This window comes from Vespula vulgaris, chromosome 2 (genome assembly GCF_905475345.1).
Source record: "Vespula vulgaris chromosome 2, iyVesVulg1.1, whole genome shotgun sequence".
NCBI lineage: Eukaryota > Metazoa > Arthropoda > Insecta > Hymenoptera > Vespidae > Vespula > Vespula vulgaris.
In genome coordinates this window covers 198,851-222,762 of record NC_066587.1, presented here as the reverse complement: position 1 = coordinate 222,762, position 23,912 = coordinate 198,851, and the positions used below count along the sequence as shown (strand labels likewise).

At 35.5% G+C, this 23,912-nt stretch overlaps 5 protein-coding genes across 7 annotated transcripts; 1 reads left to right on the top strand and 4 right to left on the bottom strand.

Moving 5' to 3' along the window:
* Positions 1-138: 138 nt before the first annotated feature.
* LOC127061939 (uncharacterized) lies at positions 139-7,700 on the bottom strand. The gene is made up of 12 exons (XM_050989461.1): positions 7,402-7,700; positions 6,951-7,138; positions 6,781-6,861; positions 6,505-6,688; positions 6,053-6,425; positions 2,830-2,950; positions 2,420-2,537; positions 1,884-2,074; positions 1,687-1,800; positions 1,514-1,570; positions 895-1,137; positions 139-810 (listed from the first exon to the last, which is right to left on the bottom strand). The coding sequence occupies exons 1-12, from the start codon at positions 7,460-7,462 to the stop codon at positions 649-651; spliced, it is 1,893 nt and encodes a 630-aa protein (XP_050845418.1). The 5' UTR covers positions 7,463-7,700; the 3' UTR covers positions 139-648.
* A 1,397-nt stretch (positions 7,701-9,097) lies between these two features.
* LOC127061703 (elongation of very long chain fatty acids protein AAEL008004) lies at positions 9,098-15,483 on the bottom strand. Of its 3 annotated transcripts, none has more exons than XM_050988972.1 (4): positions 14,589-15,483; positions 11,719-11,811; positions 11,379-11,650; positions 9,098-11,302 (listed from the first exon to the last, which is right to left on the bottom strand). In XM_050988972.1, exons 2-4 carry the CDS (start codon positions 11,765-11,767, stop codon positions 10,790-10,792), a joined length of 834 nt encoding a protein of 277 aa, XP_050844929.1. In that variant the 5' UTR covers positions 11,768-11,811; positions 14,589-15,483; the 3' UTR covers positions 9,098-10,789. The 3 variants fall into 3 exon arrangements, with proteins under 3 accessions (XP_050844929.1, XP_050844930.1, XP_050844931.1); XM_050988973.1 differs by lacking the exon at positions 14,589-15,483 and adding an exon at positions 14,274-14,557; XM_050988974.1 differs by lacking the exon at positions 14,589-15,483 and adding an exon at positions 12,719-14,249.
* Positions 15,484-15,618: 135 nt separating this feature from the next.
* On the top strand, positions 15,619-19,330 carry LOC127061677 (uncharacterized). The gene is made up of 9 exons (XM_050988889.1): positions 15,619-15,821; positions 15,958-16,188; positions 16,252-16,409; positions 16,510-16,657; positions 16,741-17,167; positions 17,419-17,573; positions 17,654-17,893; positions 17,962-18,194; positions 18,264-19,330. The coding sequence occupies exons 1-9, from the start codon at positions 15,767-15,769 to the stop codon at positions 18,462-18,464; spliced, it is 1,848 nt and encodes a 615-aa protein (XP_050844846.1). The 5' UTR covers positions 15,619-15,766; the 3' UTR covers positions 18,465-19,330.
* Positions 18,969-19,910, bottom strand: LOC127061716 (protein FAM32A). Its single transcript, XM_050988992.1, has 3 exons — positions 19,762-19,910; positions 19,507-19,639; positions 18,969-19,404 (listed from the first exon to the last, which is right to left on the bottom strand). The coding sequence occupies exons 1-3, from the start codon at positions 19,848-19,850 to the stop codon at positions 19,282-19,284; spliced, it is 345 nt and encodes a 114-aa protein (XP_050844949.1). The 5' UTR covers positions 19,851-19,910; the 3' UTR covers positions 18,969-19,281.
* On the bottom strand, positions 19,758-23,504 carry LOC127061709 (ADP-ribosylation factor-like protein 8B-A). Its single transcript, XM_050988983.1, has 3 exons — positions 22,017-23,504; positions 21,166-21,482; positions 19,758-21,093 (listed from the first exon to the last, which is right to left on the bottom strand). Exons 1-3 carry the CDS (start codon positions 22,137-22,139, stop codon positions 20,973-20,975), a joined length of 561 nt encoding a protein of 186 aa, XP_050844940.1. The 5' UTR covers positions 22,140-23,504; the 3' UTR covers positions 19,758-20,972.
* Between the last annotated feature and the right edge of the window lie 408 nt (positions 23,505-23,912).

The window sequence follows — 23,912 nt, the reverse complement described above, 5'->3', positions numbered from 1 at the left end:
TTCTTTGTATACGTTATACTCTTTATTGATAGTAGAGCTCATAGTGATCAGTGTAGGTGTAACGAACATTAGAGAGCTTGATTAAAGCGTAGATCGATTCGAGCGAAGATAAAACTGTTAGAAGAAAACAAATCGATAATCGTTTAGAATTAATAATAGGAAATATATTTATTTATTTTTCTTCATTAATTCGACATTATCTTAGTTCGTATATTATTATTTAATATATATCGTTGATATCGTTTTCACGAAAACATAGGCCGTAAAAGTTTGTTGGCCGTCATGAATCTTGTCTCGCTATCGGGTCGCGAAGGTAAATCTATGTTGATCGACCTACATCTCAGAGATCGTAAATAGCGATAATAGATAAAGAAATACCTTTTCTGCGCTTTCTTTTTCTTTTATCTTAATGAGCATATCACCGATCGATCTAAAAAAAACGAATTATTCGTTGACCGCGAATAGTCCTATCTTCCGTTCCTACCTCAGGATCATAATCTAATCCCAGGATCATTGATCCCAATTTATACCACACGGAACTTTTTATAAAACTTTTTACGAAACTTGAATATTAAATCGTAGTAGATTTATACATATACATGCGTATATTTATCTATCTACGTCTATCGTTATCCTTGGCGAATTATTTTACACTTGTTTCTGCTTGATGTAGGCTTTCCTGTAGAAATTACTGAACAGGTACATGAAGATCACCACGTGCGTCATGAAGCAGTAAGTTAAGATTTTTGGCATTCTGCAGTCCATTACCAACGTTAATAGGAGATAAACGATCATTATAACGAATTGGATCTACAAATGTGTTGGTTTTATATGAAAAATTCGTTCTTTCTTCTCGAACTTGTATATAAATGACTCGTTCATTGGATGACTTACCAGTTGGAACAAGGTCATATATTTCTTCCACCACAAATACTTTTTGTATTTTGGGCCCAATGCGGATATCAAGTAATACGAGTACATAACGATGTGAACCATAGAGTTGAGTAGCCCTACGACGATACCTTGTTCACCGGGAAGTAGCTTGAGATAACACCATGCGAACAAGGCCGTGGCGCTATGATGATAAATGTGAAGGAAAGTCAGTTGGTTCTGTTTCTTTCGCAAAATGAAGAATACCTGAAAAAATGCAAAAAAAAGAAAAAGAAAAATGAAAGAAGTGAGAAAATGAAAAGGACGGTAAGAAAGAAGGAAGAGCCGTCGTTTCGTTTGAATTATTAAGATGAAGAACGATCGAAACCAGTGCATTCGTGTGCAAATGAGTTGATATGAAAGAATTGAGAAATTCTCTTCCGTTTGAGAGATCCCTAACGATTGTTAGCCGGCGACGTTTTAAAATCTATTTCTCAATAACACCTTCCCTTGTACATATTTGCAGAATATTACACAAAACTGTATATCATTCGATAAATTAATTCCTTCTTTTTTTAAAGATGGCGCGACTCGCGACACGTCATAAAATCTTTTATTGAATTTTTTTTTCGTTATATCTTACCGTATCTATAAGCTCGATAATCTTAGCGAAGAAGTACCACCAGGCTGCCGTTGATAACTGTAATATTAAACGAAGAAAAAAAAAAAAAAAGAAAAAAAAAAGAAAAAGACAAATAAGAAAAAAAAACAAAGAAGGAATAAATAAATTCGACGGCAAAATGTGTATATCGTTACAATTTGAGAATGTTCATTGACCGGCATTTCCAAAGATTCGTCTTTGGACAATTGATGAGTTTGCAATCTGCATCCGTTCGAACGAATCAAAGCTGTGAGATCGATTTTTGTAGCCTGAAAGTGATCACATTTCTTATCAATTATTGCTATCGTCGTTAAATAATCGATTAAACGAGTTCGATTAGAGCTACTCTTACCAAGGATGTTAACCATATATTAAATACGATTAACAACGCGTTATACGCTATTAAAAAGCCTTTGAGTTCGAAGGCCGGACGATTTTCCATTATTTTCGGGCCAATTTTGATGACAAAAAGCAAATATACTAAAACGATGCAGAGTATCGGCCCTGGAGAACCCATTAACGGCCACGTGTCGATCATGGGATCTAAACAGAGATTCAAAGTTCGTCTATATTGTTTTGATATTCGCGCATAGTGAATTAATAAAGAAAATAAAATAAAGTGTCAAAGTAAAAGTAGGTATCTGTTTTGCAATGTTAATCCGCGCTTAAAAGTCATTGAAGAGGTTCATCGAACTAGCAATAATTAGCAATGGAAATGAATATATTAAATTGTATCCGTAGTCGTCTTCAAATATTTATAATGAGGAATGTTTGACGTAGATCCGAAGCATCGGTCGATCTTTCATTAAATAGAAATCGAATGACTCGATATATTGAGTTGAATGAAGTTTTGGAGCGATCGAAGAGAAGTCTTTAAGATAGAATTACCTTTAATGTTTTCAAAAATTTCTTTGTAATCAGTCATCTTGGTGCGTCGGAGTCGATTGTCCGTAGCTACGATACGATACGATAGATCGATCGGTTCGCGAAGAGCAACTGATCGTGCTTACGCGTTTTGAAAAGGGAAGCGAATCGGCCGAAAACGCTTAGCATGTAAATAAATAATCCGTGCAGATCTTCGTACAGCTTCAGCGGCGAGAGAAGCACCCGCGATGAGAAGAGTCCGAGCCTATATCAAAAACTGAAGGTATCGCTGGCAAGTGCGCCATTAAAGAGTTCTTTCACCGATCCGATACCATCCGATCGTTTCCGAGTTCTCTCTCTCTCTCTCTCTCTTCCCTCCCCTTCCCCTTCCTCACCCCCCTTTACCGCCGTCCATCCCTTTTATCCTTACATACATGAGTGCGTCGGGATTGTATCAGGGTTAAAGTTGCCTCAGGATCATGATTGCACAACATCCGTATAATCTTGAAGCAACCCTGAAAGAATCCAAGATACTCGGTCTTATCTATGTGACTTCTGTCAAAGATGAAAGGTGAATCTAGCTAATAACCGTAATACCGGCGCGCGTGCGCGCGTTGTGTTACGTTTGCTCTAACACATTTCTATATTTCATAATGTTCATGATCGCGTAACAAATTTTATTTTAACATTCAGTCAGTTCGAAAAATAACCTTTACACCTGACAAACGCGTGTAAATACGTACGCGCATTACTGCGATTGATCAAATTCATACGGAAATAAAATTTTCCGAAGGTTTTCAATGAATTGTACATTATATGTTGATTCGATTACGTTGCATGACTGGACTAGCAGGCTTTGCAGTAAAATAATCTTTGTAAAATATTTGGACGAGGGAGACAATTTTCTTAGAAAAAGAGCAAAAGAAAGGTCTACGACATAACGTCGAGGTATTTGCCAAGCAAGCGCAAAAAATTGTATTTGTCCGGAATAAAGTAAGCGACGTTGAGAGGGATCGTCTCTACGTAGATCTTTAATGTAAAATAAAATTAATTCTTTCGTAATTCATTATGCTTCTCACGTCATGTCTTCACATAGAATTTTTCTTTTTTCTATATCGACTTAAGGAGGATACATTTTGTAAATTTTTTATCAAATTTGTCAATAATTCTTTGACATGCTTCATTGACATAGATCATAAAGTCATAAAAAAAAATAGCAAAAAGAAAAAATATGTAAATGTGCGGCAAAGACTAATAATCGTAGAAGCGCGATAATCTTTTTGGTACGACCTATGTAAATCAATGATCTCGTGGTTACGAAAAACATTTGTTACGTGTCTCTAACTAAAATTTTCATTTAAATCCGCTTACAATTTATTGAGGCTCGATAAATCATCTTAGTTATTAACATAAATTTAACGATGCGTGTTGAAAACAAAAAAATACAATCGTTCGCATTAAAAAATAAAAAGAAATCGACAAACATCGTTTATTCATTTCCGATCTTGACGGACATAAGACGAAATTGTAGATGATTGGTGAACGCGACACAAGTATCGAAGAAAAATGCAATTTCTCGGACATTACGGACGATTCGATTCGATGCCTGATCTTTATCCAAACTCTATTGCTTTTTCAAACGATCGCCGAACCTTATTACGAGATAGCCAATGAGGATGTCGGACACTTAGTTAAATAATGACCAAGATGACCTCGAATTTTCATTATTGCTCTTTATCGTTCTTACGACGATATAATAATATGCCGCACGCAATTTCTTCATAAAGAAATTGTGAATAGGATCTCTGTTTTAAATCTCTATGCTTTTTTTTCAAACATAACATTCCTGTCTCATCAAATTTTTCCAAAGTGTGCCTTTTTCTTGTAAAAGATGTCACAAATATAAATAGAGAATTTGGTATGGGCCTTTTGTCGATAGCTTTTCATCTCTTAGTGACCTTTTGAACGAACGAATGGACCGAAGTATAACGGGGCATTACCTCTTACCGAAATGTAGTTGGTTAAGCGGGACTTGTTTCTCGCACCAATATCCGTTCTTTTGTCTTTTTTTATTTGCCGTCTGGATCCTTTCGACCGAAAAGGATAGGGAGAGGGAGAAGGAGAGGGAGAGAGAAACATTCGAAAATAAGTTGGTCAGCCGGCTTTTTCCGAGCAACGGTGAATTCATTCCAGACGGTTAAGATTCGACTGGTACCTTGTACAGAAATGAACTCTTCTTCGTGTTTTATTGTACAAGTCGATAAGAAAATTATCTATTACTAACGATTTTGATTCAGTGACATATTTCTCTTTCTATCGAGTGCCAGTAATATTCGGAACAATTTTTGAAGCAAAACGACAGATAAGACGAGATGAGAAAATTATTCGCTTATTGTTATGTCGTTGAAGCTAACGTTTTAGATAGTCGCAATGTCGAATACATTGATTCATGCTTCATCGTTTATTAAAAGATTTGAACCGTCGATCGTTTGGACCTCCTTTGATGATGTTATTTGGCATAGAAAGTCTTCGCGTTCAAAATAATGTATTGATATTTCTGCATTTTTATTTTAATTATAATTAATCAAAATTTATAGAATTTAATCGTACGTAACAAACATTTTTCTGCTTTTCACTCCACGAATAGCTATGGATACTACTCGTACGAATGTGTACGTATGTTAAAAGTTAATTTTTAAAATATAAATATATTCACAATTAGTTGATCCATACAATCGTGTCGTAGCCATTCCAGTTTTTCGGTCATGCACCGAACCCGGATTGATTAACGTTTTACAGTGGAATAATCCTTTAAGATCATTTTTAAGAGCCATTATAACGCAATTAATTTTCATCAAAAAATCCATTGGACGAAGTCTCCTCTCCATTGCATTTTACTTGTTTTAGCTTTCATCGGCGAATATAGGCTCAAGATCTAAATGCAGGATTTATAATCCAGATCCTTGGAAAAGCTTTTTAGAATATCAAGAATGTGAACGTACATGTGCACGATCTATGTAAAAATCTTTAAATTAGTTACAAATTCGAAACTGATTTTTATTGCACTCTTTTATTGCACCAATTTCTGTTGCACAAGTTTTTACTAAATGTTATCATAATAAAATAAGCATGACATACCATGAGATAAAATATAAAAAAATCGATAATGGGAATTATAGAATCGTAAAACAGATTAGTATCTATAAAAATTCTAATATATGACGAAATCGTAAAATTTGTTCGAAAATGTTTTGTGCGCGCGCGTGTGTATGCATGCATGTACGTATGTATGTTGTATGTATTTTATTGAAGAGCATGTTGCAAAAGTATACACACCTTTCTTTAAACATACAAAAATCGCTAATAAATGTATAATAGTTAAGAAGGAAATATGTTGTATATAATCTCTTAACGTTTGATGAAGTTTATTGCTTCGTGAATATAAAAATAATATATAAAACTTTTGGTTGATTGTTCTTTCTTCAATTCAACAACCGTTAAAGCTTTCATCCTGGGGTATTTGATGCTAATGTCCCACTGGAGCGTTGCATCGATCATGCATTTCAAAATAATTGCGTTACGTTTTCTAAGCATATACGAGTCAGAAGCGGCATGTTCAACTGTAACTGTCGTCACAAATTTTTGAAAAAAATTTACAAAAATTTTGATTTTGTCAAATTTTCGGATATATTTGGTCTTCCATTCGACAGTTCTACGCCACTTTGATTTGTCCTAGTCAAGAGGCCGTTTTTATCGATTTGGGATGATTTCTTCTGTATATACGACTTATAATAAAAATCTGTGAAAAGTACGATCATAAAAATATTGTGCGGTATGAACAGCAAAAGCATAACTTTCGGATAGGCGCAATCCTTGGTCAAAACAGCCCATAAAAATTGTAAAAATATTAAAATGAATTGGAATATTTGTAATTGGGTAATGTATTTTTTCCACCATGCTTTGCCAAGATTCAATGATGTCCACAGATAATGAGTGTACATAATTATGTGGACGAAGGTATTTATCAAGCCTGAAATTAGAATTAGAATATATCAATGATTAATCGTTAGACGATCGATTTACTTGTTCCAATTTATTGTTTTCGTTACCTAAAAATACGCCATGTCCGCCAGGTAAATATCTTGTGCCTACCCATGTAACAATTATCATCCCGGCATGATGATAAACGTGTAGGAACGTTATTTGATTCTCCTTCTTCCGTAATATAAAGAAAATTGTGTCCAAAAGATCAAATATCTTGAGCATATAGTAGAACCAAACTATAGATGCGACCTGTATTTATGTTTTTTTATTTCTTTTCTTATTTACTTTTCTTTTTTTTTTTTTTTTTTTTTTATCTTTAAAGTTGTGATTTTTTTATTTACCTGTAGGGCAAATTGATTATTCGAATAATCAACAGGCTCGCAAACAAATTTGTACTTCCATATCAATCCTGATAAGATGACCTATAAACAAAAGCGAACCTTTCAAATCGAATATTCGAGTTATTTTGATTAGATATTAAAGCGCAGTTTTAATTTGGGATAATATTTACATGAACGAGTAGATAGCCATTCAATATGATTTGCATAATATTATATAGCTGCAGGATTTTGTTCAACTTGTAAGGTTTCTTCTTTTTCATGAATGCAGATCCACTTTTGTAAACAAAGTGGAGATAAATTCCTATGATGCCAATAACCCATAATGGTTTTACGAATAAAAAATCTTCCGTTCTAGGGTCTAAAAGAGAATTAATTTTTTTCGCTTGAGCAAACAAGTCACTTTTGATAAACTATAACATCGAATGCGTAATCGCGATATCATAAATATGAATATTCATCGGTATTCTTTTTCATGCGTTTTTCGACCGAATTTTAATTAAATCAATTATTTTAATTTAATCAACGAATGTACTATCGGAAAACAAACAAACGCGTCAACGTCGTCTCGAAAAAAGCGACAATTTAATCAGATAATTATTGGATTACGTGTATATCTATTACCTGTTTTATATTCAGTAATATAACGATACTGAGTATAGAGATGATTAATAAGAGTTGTCATGTTCGAGAACTTTTCAGATTTGGAAAGCTTCAGATTTCCTTTAATCTTTTCGCGACGAAGATATGTAGAGTATGAGAACCGAATTCTATCGTAATTTATGAGTTACGTTGATTCTTTCCTCGAAATCATTCGTTTCATAGAGCGTTCGTTATTCGATATAATCAATGAAGAAAGGCAACTGATGAAAATCGAACTAAACGATACGGAACACCTGAACAGACTGAAACTATTAATTTCCCATCGTTATAAACATTTCGTCCATTGTATTATAATTAAGATCCATCCGGTTGTAGAAAATTTCCTGTAGTACCTTCGTACAAGCATTATACCATACATTAGCTAAAGAGTCTCACGCTTCTTATTAGTGCGTAATTACACCGAGAAAAATGCAAAGAAATAAATTTTCTACGTCATCCTATTTTTGACGATTCATTTATCACATTTGAGAGCGTTTATCGGCAATCAGTAAAATTATCTTCCTTCCTCTCATTCCGAGCCCCTCGTGTCTTCTTTCGCCGAAGAGATTAGTAAGATGAATTAGAAAGAATAATTAGCAGTTACTTCAATTATGGAAAGACGTTATATGTACACACATATGTATCTGTTTTGATTGAGAAACCTAACCACGCGACATTCTCGATAATGCCATATATATATATATATTCTGAAATATCTTCCATATATTCTGAAAGGTTATACTGAAATTATTTTATATCAGAATTACAAATTCGACTCGTGCATACAATATATTGAATATATTTTGAAGGTTAATTCGATGGAATGTGAAGAGCTTTTTTTCTATTCAGAAGAATATAATCATATAGTTTATATCTTATATATTAGTCTGCGTCGAGTATTATCGATCGCAACAATAGACCAATTTGAAAAGAAAGAGATAACCCATTATTAAAATTAAGATTATAAAATACTTAAAAAGAGATACGTACCTATGTACGAAAAATGTTGTAAACTTATTTTTACATTGTATGCTGATAAAGAACAAAAGAATTTTATAGCGGAAACAGGTGTCATGGTCATGACCTTTAACAACAGTCGATGATCCCGAGGTTATGAACAGGCAACGACAGTTTTTTTCCAATAATATTATCGTCTGTTAAAAAGGAAAGATATTGTTCTGTTAATAATTATCTAATCTTTGGCTATGCTTAATCGCGTAACTTTAAGTACGTTCGTATGCATAAAAGACTAGGCGATCTAATAAACTTTCCTTTTGGATAAGTTAATTAGGAACGATTAATCTTTCTTGAAGTCGCATATTTTTGTAAAAAGAGAAAGAAAAGGAAATGGAGCAAGCGCGAACGACTCATCTCTTTGCAACCTAGTGTTGCCATATATATAATATACGTATATAGATATCTATATATGTATATTTTTCTTTTTTCATCGTACTCCTACTTCGAATTTCGAATCTCGGTTTTCGACGAGGAAACAAAAAATATACGATTGCATAACATGAACGAATGTTTTGCGATGAATTTGTCAACGACAAATCAAGTAACATTTATTCGTATATCCTTATATAAGAAGTTGAATCTCCGCTAAAGTTTTCTTTTCTCTTAAGAGTAAAATTTAATGTTCGCTCGTATCTGAAAAGAAAGATTAATAACAAGATGGTTCTAATACTTGCAATATTTATTGATCGATAGATAAAAAATTGCAATATTTATTATAGACAGATAAAAACATACGCTACAGTGATACATATCGTCGCGATTTTGAAGCGATTCATGAATAGAAATTTCGATGAATCAGTTATATAAATTTCCATTAATCGAATCTTCGATCGAAAGAATAGGGAAACTTTCGACCGGACGGTAACATTAGTATACACCAATAGTGTTGATCCGTCGCATCAGTGGCGGTGGCATTATATTTCTAAAAGAGTCTTCTAAAAATAAGAAATTTTTTATAAAAATGACAAAATTACAATTAAACGTTCACAAGTTCACAATTTTCCATTACGTTTATGTAAAATCGCTTATGTAAAGAGCTATCCTATCTATGTAGACAAAAGAAATTCTCGAAACGTGGAATTTGAACACGACTTTTTAACGTATAATAATGTTCCTTTTTTTTCTCTTTATTTTTATTTTTCTATATTTACGTTTGTAAAGTTACGCCAAAGTCAGTTCGAGTAATTCAATAACAAGTAACGACGGTCGTAAGTGGACAATTTCTGGGCATGGGCCTTACGATCCCTGCCATCCATCAATCCATTCCTCTACTACTTAAATTTACTATTTATCGCTTCATGCTTGAAAACAAACCTGCCGTGCAGCTGACGAGAAAGTCTTCTCGTTCGTCTAGGATAGGAGTATGTAGGACAGAGTACGTAGAATATATCTCTAGTTGTAAAGAAAAACGCGATATTGTCCATGTCAAGATATCGTCGTTTATAAATTTTCAGTAGCAATTAGTAATATCGACTATCGACAAAACAACGAAAGACAAGCGCGCGCAGCCGAGGAAAATGTGAAATAATGCGTCCTATCTAACCGGAGCAGGCAAGTAAGCACGCGACCCCTCCAATCATCGTTCACCTTTGAATTCTGCATTATTGCCATCCTAAAAGAAGTAATTGCGGAGTCGTTAGATCTAGAGTCGTTGATTCGTGTAAGCAGTATCAGTATCGGCATAACCAGTATCGTAGAATTATCGTTTGTTTCTCCCATCCGACGCGAAAAGGATGGACAGGACGAAAGACTGTCGCGCGGAGAACAATCAGCATACAAACGCCAAAGAGTGCAAACAAAAAAAAAAGTTTTGTTTAATTATAATCGCATTTTAGTCTGCCCGACGATTCCCCGGCTTTCTACAATTGGAAGACGTTAGATTAAAACCGATGGACGAACTATAATTGACATATTAGCGATATCCAACATATCGCGCCCTTAGAAGAATACTGTCGTAACTGAAAAAAAATTCGAGTTTAAGCCCACGGGCTTGAGATATCCTAACGAAACGATATTCAACGAGGAATAACGTCGCGAAGTCAGTCATAAAACGTAGTACACAATCTGATTTTGTTGTCTCGACTACTTGACCGATTAGCATTCAAGGAGCATCTTAACTTCGTTATGCCGAAACGTCGAAATTCTAATTGTCATAGATATTTCGCGATTAAACGAAATTTAAGTAGAATTTGACTTTCCTTCTCTTCTAAAAATTTCTATATATTTCAATCGCAACAGTATTCTTCTAGGAGTTCGATATGTTCGTTTATTAGAACGCATATCTATCTCGACGTTTAATCCTTGAGAAAAGTGCTTCTCTTGTTAAATCTGTTTTCCTTCGAGTTTCACTTTCTCAATTCGATTTATTTTTAACTGTCTCACTATCGTTTTGCTCATTTTTCTTCTCAACGTTGTAAGATTTCATATAGGTGACAACGTAAAACGAGCCGAAGAGATATATGAAGACTCCGGCATTGATGACCAAAAGGACGATCGGGATTTTCGGAAAATTGCAACCGTTAAATAGGACTAGACTGGCGTGAATACCGACTATTAAGAATTGCAAGAGTTGCAAACTCGTCAGATATTTCTTCCACCAAAGATAGGGCTGCATTTGTGGTCCGAACGCAGCGAGCATGTAGTAGGTGTACATGATGATGTGTACGAAAGAGTTGATAACGCCGAGCAAGGTACCGTGTCCACCAGGCAGCCATCTAACTGCGATCCAAGCGGCGAGAGGCATCAGCCCGTGATGATAGACGTGTAAGAACGATATTTGCTTCTCCTTCTTCCGTAGAACGAAAAATACCGTGTCCAATAGTTCGATCAGTTTACATACGAAGTACGTGTATACGGCTCGAGTCATCTGTTCAAAGGTAATGGTATTAATCACCGATAGGATAATCGATCGGAACGAATTTTCTTGATATCTTTGTACTAACCCTTAATGCTACTGGATCGTTCGAGTAATCGACCGGTTGACAATAAAAATTGTAATGGTAGAACCATCCTGACATCAAACCTTCGTGAACGATGTATATGCTGAGCAATACTTGAATAAAATTATAAACTATGAGGGTATTCTTCAAATTATATGGCTTTTTGTCTCTCATATACTTCGGTCCGGCCGACAGAGAAAAGTATAAATAGGTAATGAGGATGGTCAATATCGGACCTGGTCCCGATATCAAGAACCAATCTTTCGTTCTCGGATCTGAAAAACGTAACTTGTTAACTGCTTAAATAATCGCCTAACGAAAGTGATATTTTACTGTTCCTTACCATTCTTATTGTACATCAAATCCTTGTACCAGTCCACGAGAGCCGACATTCTTCTCTCTCTCTCTCCCTCACTCTCCCCAATCGTTCACCAACCTGAAATACCATATGCACATTATCCTTGGATTAAATCGATTTAATAATATATAATGCTTTGTCATGGCACATCCATTGTCGGACGAGAGACAGAAAGAAATTCTTATATCGATCGACACGAGTTGTAAATCCTTGATGGAAAACACACAAACTGCACATAAATATCACTTTCGAGCGAGTATAATCACTAATAACGACTATTTTTGAAGGGTGAAATTATATGAACCGTGCGAATACACCGAGATCCTTGTAGACAAAAGTATTCTCGTCGAGCATCCTTCAATAATAGTCGAACGTGCAATCAACCAAACGAATTACGTTCGCGAGCATAGCAAACGATTATCTTCCGATACCATTGTCAGAACGTTCACCTCCCTATTTGCCAATATTTTTTATATCTCTCAACCGGAAAACAATTACGATCATTTTTATCGCGATAGAATATAAGAATAACGTAAAAATAAATGTACGGTATATGCTATTGATGCGATTGTCATTTAATTTAATTTTTTAACGTTTAATAAACTGCGTTTAATTCCGAAAGAAGAATCTAACAATACTCTACATGTTTGTACATTTCGAAGCATATCAGAACTTTTTCTTCGTTCGTCGAAATAAACAGAAAAATGTATAAAAGTGAATTCATTTGGAATGACTTTTCTATTTCGTTTCCTTCGATTATGTCGATTGGCGACGTCATTTGTCGAGTTCAGCGAGTCAAGGAGAAACGGATCGATTTTAACAACTTTTGTACGTAGACATTACAAGAATGTAAGTACGCGGCGCAATTCCGAGGAGATAGAGGTTGCCAATCGTTTCGAAAGATGAGAAAAATGCGCCAGCTCGACTTGAGTACCAAGGTGAACCAGATCGTCGAGGTACAATGAAAACATCCATTGCGACTTACATTCTACTTTTACTCTCCCTTTCTTCGATTCCTCGTGTTCCCTCCTCGAAGCCGGCAGTTCAAATCGTTCGCGCTAGTTCGTTGGCACGAACGAAATTATTTAAAATACGTATACGCGTTTTCCTTTTGCTCGAGAAAGGAGAGAGACGTTTCCTTTCTCAAATATAATTATATATGGCTCGAATTAAATTTTACAAAAAGAAAAAAAAAGAAAAAAAAAGAAATATAGCAAAGTTAAATATATCGGAATATCGAAGAAATATGCGGGATATGAGTGACAATAGAAATTATAGATAAATTTATTTATCGGGTGTTCTATAATAATTCGATAATAACCGAGTTTCGTAAGATCGAAAGGCTTTGCCGGTCGATATACGTAAGATGACCTACATCGCCGATCTACAGGTATCAAGTCTTATTTGAGAAAACTGTCTCGAGTTATACTCAAATATTATATCATCGTTATTAATAAAAAGATCGCAACTCGTGAACCGCGTGGTAGAAAAAACAATTTTTGATGGTAACATTTTTCAAGGATGTTTAATTTACAACAAAAGCAGGCGATTTAACGTCTCACGTTATGGATGATCCTAAACAATTGTATCGCGAATCTTTGCCCGTCATCTTAGAACCGAATTTCTAAGGATGAAGATCTAATGAGAAAAAAAACTGTTAAACCGGTTATTGGACGGAGATAAAGCGAGAGGAAAAATAAAGAAGGCGGGCATATATGTAGGTATGTTTGAAAACTATATCGGAAATAGTGTAACGTTATGTGCAATTAATAATTATAGATATTAAATAACGTGTATGTCTTTTTATAAAAAAAAAAAAAAAAATATAATAAAATAAAAACGACGCACGAGCGTATAACGTAAGTCATTATTAATGACTTATTACGAAAGACGCTTTACGAGATTCGAGAATATTATTGAAATTATATAATCCTCGGAGATCCCGCTTTCCTTTTTATCGATGTCCGATGCGTGACCTACTAATGAATTATTTGTCCTATCTTTCCGAAAAACTAAATTTGGCCTTGAAGCTAATCCGAAAAAGTTCGACGTTCCAAATAGTCAGTAACCGTTCTGACGAAAAAAGGCAAACGAGAGAGAAAGATTATAGAGAAAAACGACGACGATCTTATTATCGAGAAGTCAGACTTCTTTTACCTTGAAATCGACTTTAACCGATTGTGACATAGACTAGAAGACGCGGCTCCGTTCACTCTCTCCCTAAGGGGATAATAAACACGATGATAAGTGTTCAAGCAGAGCCACGCGATATTTTACAATAATTCATTCGATGGTTTCCCATGACGACATCTTTTAACGATTTACATCTCCGAGAGTTGATTTTTCTTTTCTAACTCTTTTCTATCTTCGTAATTAACGAAGAATTATACAAATAATGTGCGCGTAGGTAAAAATAATTTTAATAAGTTTCTTCGCGGTTAAACGATAATAACATGTCGCGAACGTCGTACGATCGGCATCGTTGAATTTCTCGGACGCGTCCTTAGGAAAAAAGAACAGAGACGATCGATCTATCCTACCGTATCCAACAAAAAATTGACCAACGACACTGACGCGCAAAGAGATTTTGGAAGGCACGGTAATTCCATCCCAAAGGATAGCTTCTCTTCGATTAACAAAACTGTCTTTTAAAGATACTTTTGCATCGCTGTCGTCTTGAAAAGATCAAAGAAGGAGTGAAAGGAACGAAAGCATCTTCGTCTTCGCATTTATCGTAGACCAACTCTCCATCTCTCTCTCTCTCTCTCTCTCTCTCTCTCTCTCTCTCTCTCTCTGTCTCTTACGTCTACCGTTATCAATCATCGCAAAAAACACTATTGAAATCACCACACTACCTTTAATCTTGGAAATGTTTGTCGAACAAACCGTGAAAAGCACTTATCTCCTATTTTTCTTCTATCTCTTCTCCTTGTTTCTTCTTCTTTTTTCTCTCTTTTTCTTCTTTTTGAAAAAATACCGTTCCTGATTTGTAGATAAAGCGATATATGAAACGATAGTTATTGCTTTCGGCAAAAAGAGTTGTCTATCGTTAAGGCGATCTCAGCAGCACGACACAAAATGGAAATTACAATTTCGTTGATCGAAAGAATAAAATGACGATAAAGTGAAATGATATGAAGGAAAGTTAGGGAAGAAGAGACGGTATTCTTTCAGAATTAAGAAGCCGCGCCGAAAGTCTCCAAGCAACTGCATGAAGAACAGGAAAGTGTGCGAGCTTATATATGTAGGATGTAGACGATGCTTAGACTAAATTTTCTTAAAATAATGGTGCAACAATGATAACAACGAGCAAAAATTTTATTATTCGATATTTTTTCCTCGACTATTGGATCGAAAGAAATTAATGGAAATAGATCGTTCTATTATAGTACTTAAATTACTTCTCCTAGTACTTAAATAAATAAAAGACTCTTTTAACATATTATTTGTTAATAATCGACTATAAATGTAATTGACTGGTCGATAGACCGTGACAAGCGGATCAATAAACAAATGGCTTGATCATTATGCTTAACTAATATTAAATCATTGACCCGACTTTTAACCTTTCTTATTCTTCTGATCCTACCAGCGAGTTTATTTACTCTCGTCATGAAAGTTTTATTCTATATCGTTCTTCCTATATTTTTCATTAACGCAGACCAAATACAATTAACAAATATTTATTGATCAAAAAACTCAATGATAACGTTTTTCTCAATATCGTGAAATAACATCTGAATTCGAATTTAGCGCGTTTAATGGTTACGTCGACAGACAGATGCCGCCTCATAAAATATTCGAAAGAGAGAAAAATTAGTAACTCTCGAAAGCGATCCTAGAGGACGGACGAATCGAGAGCGAGATTCGAGATAGGGTGGGGCATTGCGTTTTGATGTTTTCATCGTCTCGTTGTTACGAACTACATGAGTCAATTTTATGTTGTTATTAAGTTCGTATCTTATTTTTCTTTATTTCTTTTTTTTATCATCGTTACTCGTTGATCGCGCGCAATTGCAATTGCGATAATATAATGTGTGAAGTACGGATTACGTATTTATTTCTAATAATATGTTTTATTTATCAAGGTAAATTCTTATCAAAGTTACTCTTCGTTAAAATCTTTAAGTCATTAAAATGTGCTAAAACGATTAGTGGTAGTAACCCTAGTGTGGATGTCACATTTTCCTGATAAACGTTTACTTTTTTATGTTTTTCCTATAGTATCTGCATCCTGCCAAATACCATTGATAATTCGAGGTTCTTGGTTCTCTTGGGAAAATGGTAGGAACACGTTGACAGAAATAAATGCTGAAACGATGACAAATCGAGGATATTGTATAAACATGTTGGAAGAATATCACGTGAACTATACGTTTGTGTTTCGTAAAAATGTTTGTTATCACTGCGTGAAACTCATCGTTAGAACGGTTAATGTATTGGAGAAACTGGAAGGTAAGCGTACTTGGAAAATTTTATATCGTCGTATGAAATTTATGATCCAAATTTCTATTTCAGCAAGCTGCGTAAATTTACCCACCGGAGTTGAACCTACGGTAGAAAATGTCTGCAAAGGATTACGTCCCGATCAGCAACTGATAACATTGTTTTCTGAAAATTATGTTCCCGTAAATTGTAGATCGTCGCTAGAAGGTGTATGGCAGTTTGCCTATCAGGCAAGTTTTCTTCGATAATACCTGACTAACGTTCGGATAGTCGTTTCGTACGAAAATATAGATACTCCTTGAATAACAACTGACCAATTTCTTGTTGCAGAATCGATTCAGATTTACGGGTGAATGCAATCATCCGGATGCGCAAATACGTTCTTGTCAAACAGCAGGAACGCAATTTCTTATAACTAATCAAAAGTTCAATATAACTTACAAGCAGTGTCAAGGGATGAAAGGAACCTTCGATGGACGTTCGTTCATATATCTAATATTTCTCTCTTTCTCCCTCTCTCTTCGAATTCATTATGTCTAAGCACATGTCGTTTCATTTTAGTGGTAGAATACAGCTGTTTGGGTGATTGGTTCGTAGAAAAAAATCATTTTTTCGCCGTAGCAAATACAAAAGAATCTAGAAAGGACGAAAAGTACAGATGTTTTTTAAAAAATCGCGATGACGATTTATACATCGGTGTATCGATCACAGCAGAATGCAACACTCTGAAAACCGTTGAAAAGAGTCCTGAAAGATTAAGAGTTACTCCTGTCAAAGCTGAAGTGGTAGAACCTGGTTGCCGCTTACCTCAAGATATGCATGGGAATTGGATAAATACTGCTAATATCGACGCTGATGTTTTTATTAATGAGACGCATATCATTGAAACGTGGTATCCGGACGAGGGCCGTTACAGGCGTACGATTTATGTCTGTCGTGAATTAAGAGATAGTAAGATAATGATGGCACGATTAACGGTCGATGGCTGGTATGTTTTATATAACTTGACGATATACATACAACGTAGAAAAAATACCGATAACCGTGACAAAAAATCTCTCCATTGTCAGATACTGTGTCGCTTCAAATAGCGTAACTTTGTCCTAAGAACTTTTTCCATAAAACCATAAATAAAGGAAATATTTAGATGTTCCGATTGACACGTCCCACGCAGTATGTGTTATCGTTTATTAAATCTTTATTAAATCTTGCTGTTAAAAATCATTTTTTTTGTTATAGCCAAAGGGACTATGTTTGCTTCGATGTTGTTCCGCGACATCACAATATTATTAGATACCGCCGTGGCCTTGCCGTGATCAAGGATGATTTTCATACGGTCTGCTCTTGGGTCCAATTTCAAAATACAGAAGATTGGAAGTACGATTTATTCTTAGGTATATATAAAACCGAGTGTATTTTCTTTTTCGTATTAGTTTAATTCTAATCTAGATTCTTTTTATCGTTTCTTCCTCAGCGGAAAATCCTGTACCCGTACGTTGCCCCGTCGCTGGAAAGTACATGTTTAAGCAGAAAGGAGATGTTCTTTTCGAGACACGTATCTTGGGTGGTGTCACTCTGTCGCCACGTCCGAACATCTATTGCAAGCAAAATATTTCGGATTTCTCTGTATGCGATACGGATCAAAAAGAAGTAGCCATAGATGAGAACTATTGTTTGTCCGTGGACTATTTAGGAAAACCGGTGGATATTTATAGTAAGTATAAAAGGTTTTATCAAAATCTTCTATTCGTTTATCCTTTCAATTAAATTTTTTCTCTACAGGCGAACCCGATTATAAGATGAAATGTATTGGATATTGGAAAGAAAATTTAAAATCCTATCTTATTACATACGACGAATTAGATCCTTTCAGCAAGTACCGTTGTTGGGTGTATCAAAGAGCAGATTTAAATAGAGTATTAATGTCTCAAGCAATCGGACCGTTTTGCGATCTTAAACAAGACGTTACGAGTAGTAATTACACGGAAGGTGCAGCGGTTGCGCTCGAGTTGCAAGTACGTAAATACCATTTACTTTGTTTTTATCTCAATTAAACACGAATGTGAACTATTTCTATTGTACAGGAATACGAACGAGAACGCGATCAGTGTCCAATGCATTTTGACGATGGTAGTAATCCGTGGATGCAGACTGAAAACTATATTAAAGTTTTCCATTATGGTAACGGTAACGATAAGACGACCGTAACGTTTCCCTTATTGCTTACGGGAATCGTAGTCTTTCTTACTCGACTCGATATACTACATATACGATACGCCGTATAGCACACGTATCTTAGAGATCGTATCTATTTCTATTGAGACTATATTTTGCTACGTCAGTGACAATGGTTCGGGCTATAGTTCGTTGATCATCATCGTGTTTATTCGACGATGTTTAAGACATTTATTATTTTTATAATGGAGAAGAATTTCAAGTACAATATATATAAGAATTTGTTGAAGCGTGAATTTATCGCATTTATATATTCTGTGTGCGCGTACGAATGCAAGTGACCAATAGTAGCTAACGTTGTTTACACTGAATCTCTTTTGTTTGAAATAATTTCTACGCAACGTGCATCTTTTTGTTTCGGTCGTGACCTCCAACGAATTCGACGAGATACGAGCTGTGTGTACGTCCTTGTTCGAATCCAAATAAGAATGTACATAGTTTGTATTCGTTTAATTTCTCTCATTTCTTCTGTCTCGATTACGAAACGATAATCGACAGAATTAAAGATAGGATAGACTTTAGATAAATGTTAAATATTCCGTCCAAACGATGACTTATTCCATCCATGTTATGTATTGATGTACATACGATATTTACCATACAACAAACTTATTATTATATTTTATTCGCTGAAACCTATCGGCGATAGTTTTCCTTGTAACTTTATTTGATACAAGGAAATTTTATTCGTTCGATTAGTCTAAAAGCACGATAAGTACAGACGTATTATAGATATAGTATTATACTCTTTTTTTATACAATATACGAGTCATCAAAAAGAACTTGTACATGCTTTATGCCATAAACTATTTCATAAATTGTTATTTATAATTTAAATAAATAAAAATGTATCCAAAAACCTGGCCTTTATTTGGTCCAGCTAACTTTTGGTATGTCAAAGTGTTCCGTCAAACTATCCAAATGCCTATTGAATTCTTCGACGCGTTGTTTGTGCGTCATAGAAGCCTTCTGCTTTATTCTCTCATTTTGCTAAAATAAATACCAAGTGTATGAAACGTACTACTTCCGCTCTCTCTCTCCACACACACACACACACAGAGTATTCTATTATCGATGAAAGAAAGAAATTACCATCTTTTCTTGCATTTTTTGAAAAGCTATTTCCGCCTTTGTACGCTTGATTTCAATATTCCTTGGTGTTTCCTCTTCGATTTTATTGGCTATCTCTATTAGTTTCTTATTTTTGCTATCTTTATTTTTTTTCCTAATAAGGAAATGAAATAAAATATCAAACATAAAGGAATATTTAACGATTTATCTAATATATCCTTATAACGTTAAATAAACTTAACCTCAAATCACAAACTGTTCTACGATTGTACTTACTTTTTACTCACAGTCTGATCGTTTTTTAATTTAAGAGGTCCCTTAGCGGCATGTGCATAAGGATCGTCGTCGTCATTTGTCGGAGGCATAATTTAATATTAATTAATCGATTATACGACACACTCCGATTAGAAAGTAAAGACGAACAGACGCGTATTCCTTGACAGCAAGAAACTGATTACACATCGAATCGACAGCGCCCTCTAGGGTGAAACGAATTTGTTGCGCATGCGCGCATACGAAGAAACTCATGGGCGAAATACCGCAGTACGCGTATACGTTACCTTAGACACGAAATTATATAAAATCCTGAGACTTATAAATTCGTAATGTTGACGCAACTTAACAAAATATTTGCGACAAGTATGAAACGATGAAGAAAGTCAAGTAAACGCAGATGAAGCAAACGTATGTAATTAAAAGTACAAGATGAATAAAATATAATAAAATCATATACGTTCTCCAATGAGATTAGGATTCGGTACATAGGCGAGCATCCATTTAAAAAATGGATTATAGGGTTTTATTTATATGTATATATGCATATACGTATATACATATACATAACACACAATCATATTTTATAGAGCATAATAAATTGATATCGTATAGTCCATTATTCTTCATTAATTATACAAGTTTACTCAGCATCGTATCATGTACATTTAGCAATCAATCCTTCGAAATCTCTACATGGTGATCTTTTAATCGTTATCAAGTAATTTTAAGAGATTGCGTATTATATAGTAATTAATATTAATACCTTTGAGCCTGTATTCGTATTAGCTATCATCGTGGTCTATCATAATCATTAAATACTATTATGCTCCAATAGTACAAGTTCAAATAATAGCACTGATGTTTGAATCGAGTATCTAAAAACGAAAATATAAAAAATTGTTTCTTAACGCTAATTAGCCCTCGTTCGAGCTTTCCATGTTATAATCCACAAAAATGTACTTGGCATAAGCATTGTTTTTTTACTTTTTTACTTTTTTACTTTTTTACTCCTCCCTCCCCTAATTTCGCCACAAATTCTTCGTATGTAAACTTAGAATCGCTAAAGCTTAGGTTTAAGAAATTTTCTACGATAATGACTCGATTCTGAATCCTGAACAAAATCCACTGAACACTCCTCGTGCGATTGATCCCAATACTTTTATCGATATTTTGGGTTTTCCAACACGAATGCACAATATATTTCATACGTATTAACGTATTCCGCTTCGGGAATGTGCTATGAGCCATTGTAACGTGATATCAATATTGTCCTTTTCTTTGCAGGAAATACTATAGCAACAAATCTCACGATCTTGAATCGCTGATAAATTCCTGAAAAAAGAGTCGGAGCGTAGTATTAAAAATCAATTTGATACGAATATTTCGACTAAAGAGATCTCTTACATTCTTTCTATAAGTCCATTTTCATCCAATGCATGAGGGAGGTCCCTTTTATTCCCAAGTACCAAAACTGGTATACCGGAAAGTTGAGGTTTGTCCAGTAAATTATGTAGTTCGTTACGACTGGCCTCAATTTTCTCTGAATCAGCTGCGTCTACCATATATACTATAGCATTGACGCCTCTGCAGTATCTTTCCCACATGGATCTAAACCTTGGTTGACCGCCGATATCCCAAACTTTAATGGTAACATTACCTTTAGTTATTTTACGCATATTAAAACCCACCGTTGGTATCATATCTTCGCTGAACTGTCCCGACTGCAAACACAAGAAAAACATTTCCATAACGCTAGACACTTATAAAAGCTATTTATTTTGCGAGCAAATGGACTATATTTCGAAGCCTTATCGTTTCTTGCTATACGTACTCGTGCATCGTATACAAAGCTATATACCAAGATCAAACGTTGACTCGCAAGTCGTTTAAAGACCTTTCGTCTATAATAAGACTTGATGAAAGCAGAAGTTGAGAAGAGAGAGAGAGAGAGAGAGAAAGAGAGAAAGTCTAAACGGATAAATAACCGTTTATTTCTTTCGGTCAATCGTTCCTCCTAGTCTTAAAAACGCACCTTACAATTTACTATTTTAACATTAAGGCGAGGTGGAAAATATAACCAAACTACGGTGCACGCGTGTTAGCGATCTTTTTGGAGAAACACGGTGCTCTCTAAAGGATAAGCGTGCTTTCGTCGCATCGTTCCTCGTTCCTCGACTTCGTTCCGTTATCGGCTCTGTGGCTCGAAGCTCGGGGCGAGGTGTATCGCGCTAGCAGTAAAACAAAAGGTTCCGTACCGCTATGACATTAACGAATGTAGTTTTTCCGCTATATTGAAGTCCAACAAGCGTGAGTTCCATTTCCTCCTTCCAAAAGAGAGACTTGAACCAGTCTAAGATCCTATTGATTAGCGCCAACATCCTGAATAATACGGGGGACGTTGATCCCGCTGAACCGGCCGAGATGTCTTTCTCGTTTACGTTGTTTCACCCAACGACAACAACAATGATGACAACGACACGACGACACCGACGACAACGATGAGGCAACGACGACGACGACGACGACGACGATGACAACACTCGCGATCTTTGACATGTAGTCATTCGCGGACAAGAGTAGTCGACGTCAGATACGCGCAGCAAGTGCGTACCACGCTAGTCAATGATTCCGCTGGCCGCTAACCGTGCGCCACTGTTAATTCGCAATGCGTCTACGTTTCGATAATTGTTATCAAACGAAATTTTCTCTTCTTCAAATACCGATATATCAAACGAGTCGGTCTTCCGCAAAGATTCACAAAATTTCTTGCAACCTCACAGTTTTACCATTGACGTGTAGCAGAAGACCGGATAAACAGTGGCTCTCAACACAAGCCTCGAGTAGAAATGCGCGCATCTTTATATTTGATATTTTCGAATGTTTCGTTAAAGAGAGACAGAGAGGGACAGAGAGAGAGAGAGAGAGAGGAGGGAGAGGAAGAGAGAAAAAGAAATAGAGAGAAAACAGCCGACACGAATTATTACGACCGGCGTAATTTCGAAGAGTAATCTTTTTCCCCTTTTATCTTTCGATATACTTTCGACGAAAGAGCAGTTAACGTCGATAGATCGTATTACAAATGGCTCGCTTCCGTGGGCGGGAAAGAAAGGAAAAGCAACGATAGGAGCGTACGAACAGCCGATACGCGTTCGTCGAATGACTCACGTGCTTTTCTACTTCCGGATATTTAACGGCGTATCGATACTCTTTCACCGATACGAATTAAATCTCTCTTTTTTCTTTTTATTTTTCTTACACTTTTCGCAATGCGTCGTCGTCGGTGATGGGAGTAAAAATATATCGAGAAAGAAAAATACGACACGTGTATGAAATTTACTAGATCCGCTTGTATAAAGTTTCCCTTTAATCGTTTACCACGATGGACTCGTGCATCGATATCAACATTTCCATCATCGATGCTTCGTGAAAAATGGTATAAGGGTGGCTAGCGTGTCGCAAATATCATTTATTTTCTATATACTTGAAAAGATTGCGTCCTACTATTTGACGATGGAAGTGACCACTTTTGTAAGGAAAAAAAAAGCGTCGCGTAAAAGATATTTTTGGTGTAAAAAATTCGTAAGGGGAATTAACCAAACAAGGCGTACCTAATGCTTTCCGCAGCGCCATCTGAACCACGAGTTATGGCGCTTTACGTATAAGCTTTATGCGATCGATAGCGTTTCGATAACGAATTATTTGTAGCGCTAGTTTTAAACTGTCGTTCCAGTAATACGTAGTATTTTATTATTAACAAAAATACATCATGTGTCGCGAAAGGACCCACCGCAAATTCATAAACTTGACTATAAAACATACCCCTATATAAGAATATAATATTGTACAATTCTCTCCTACTTTATTAACCCACCCCGATTCGACCGGATGTTTCAAATACAAACTAGGCAGTATACACGCGTGATGACGATAAGTCGGCTCTCGGATACGGAGGAATACTTGTAACAACACAACTTCAAGCTCCCTGCCGATAGAAAGAAGAATAATCGAGTTCTCCTTATTATTATTTTCTTTCCTTTTAATAGAGATCTTGATCTCGTTCAAACGTAACGAGAGGGACGAACGAACGATCGTTTTTGGGCAGAGAGAAAAAGAAAGTAATAATAAAGTTATCTTTTGAAAAGATATTACTT

Excerpts from the sequence above, each read along its gene's own strand:
- LOC127061939 (XM_050989461.1), bottom strand. The coding sequence starts at position 7,462 with ATGACAACTCTTATTAATCATCTCTATACTCAGTATCGTTATATTACT. Across the intron at positions 1,138-1,513 it reads TTATCGAGCTTATAGATACG|GTATTCTTCATTTTGCGAAA; the intron begins GTAAGATATAAC and ends GCATTTTTTCAG. Across the intron at positions 811-894 it reads ATATGACCTTGTTCCAACTG|ATCCAATTCGTTATAATGAT; the intron begins GTAAGTCATCCA and ends ACACATTTGTAG.
- LOC127061703 (XM_050988972.1), bottom strand. The coding sequence starts at position 11,767 with ATGTCGGCTCTCGTGGACTGGTACAAGGATTTGATGTACAATAAGAAT. Across the intron at positions 11,651-11,718 it reads TTTGATGTACAATAAGAATG|ATCCGAGAACGAAAGATTGG; the intron begins GTAAGGAACAGT and ends TACGTTTTTCAG. Across the intron at positions 11,303-11,378 it reads ACGATCCAGTAGCATTAAGG|ATGACTCGAGCCGTATACAC; the intron begins GTTAGTACAAAG and ends ACCTTTGAACAG.
- LOC127061677 (XM_050988889.1), top strand. The coding sequence starts at position 15,767 with ATGTGTGAAGTACGGATTACGTATTTATTTCTAATAATATGTTTTATT. Across the intron at positions 15,822-15,957 it reads AATATGTTTTATTTATCAAG|TATCTGCATCCTGCCAAATA; the intron begins GTAAATTCTTAT and ends TTTTTCCTATAG. Across the intron at positions 18,195-18,263 it reads CGGTTGCGCTCGAGTTGCAA|GAATACGAACGAGAACGCGA; the intron begins GTACGTAAATAC and ends TCTATTGTACAG.
- LOC127061716 (XM_050988992.1), bottom strand. The coding sequence starts at position 19,850 with ATGCCTCCGACAAATGACGACGACGATCCTTATGCACATGCCGCTAAG. Across the intron at positions 19,640-19,761 it reads GATCAGACTGTGAGTAAAAA|GAAAAAAAATAAAGATAGCA; the intron begins GTAAGTACAATC and ends TTTCCTTATTAG. Across the intron at positions 19,405-19,506 it reads AAAAAATGCAAGAAAAGATG|CAAAATGAGAGAATAAAGCA; the intron begins GTAATTTCTTTC and ends TATTTATTTTAG.
- LOC127061709 (XM_050988983.1), bottom strand. The coding sequence starts at position 22,139 with ATGTTGGCGCTAATCAATAGGATCTTAGACTGGTTCAAGTCTCTCTTT. Across the intron at positions 21,483-22,016 it reads CATTCGTTAATGTCATAGCG|TCGGGACAGTTCAGCGAAGA; the intron begins GTACGGAACCTT and ends TTGTGTTTGCAG. Across the intron at positions 21,094-21,165 it reads AATGGACTTATAGAAAGAAT|GAATTTATCAGCGATTCAAG; the intron begins GTAAGAGATCTC and ends CTCTTTTTTCAG.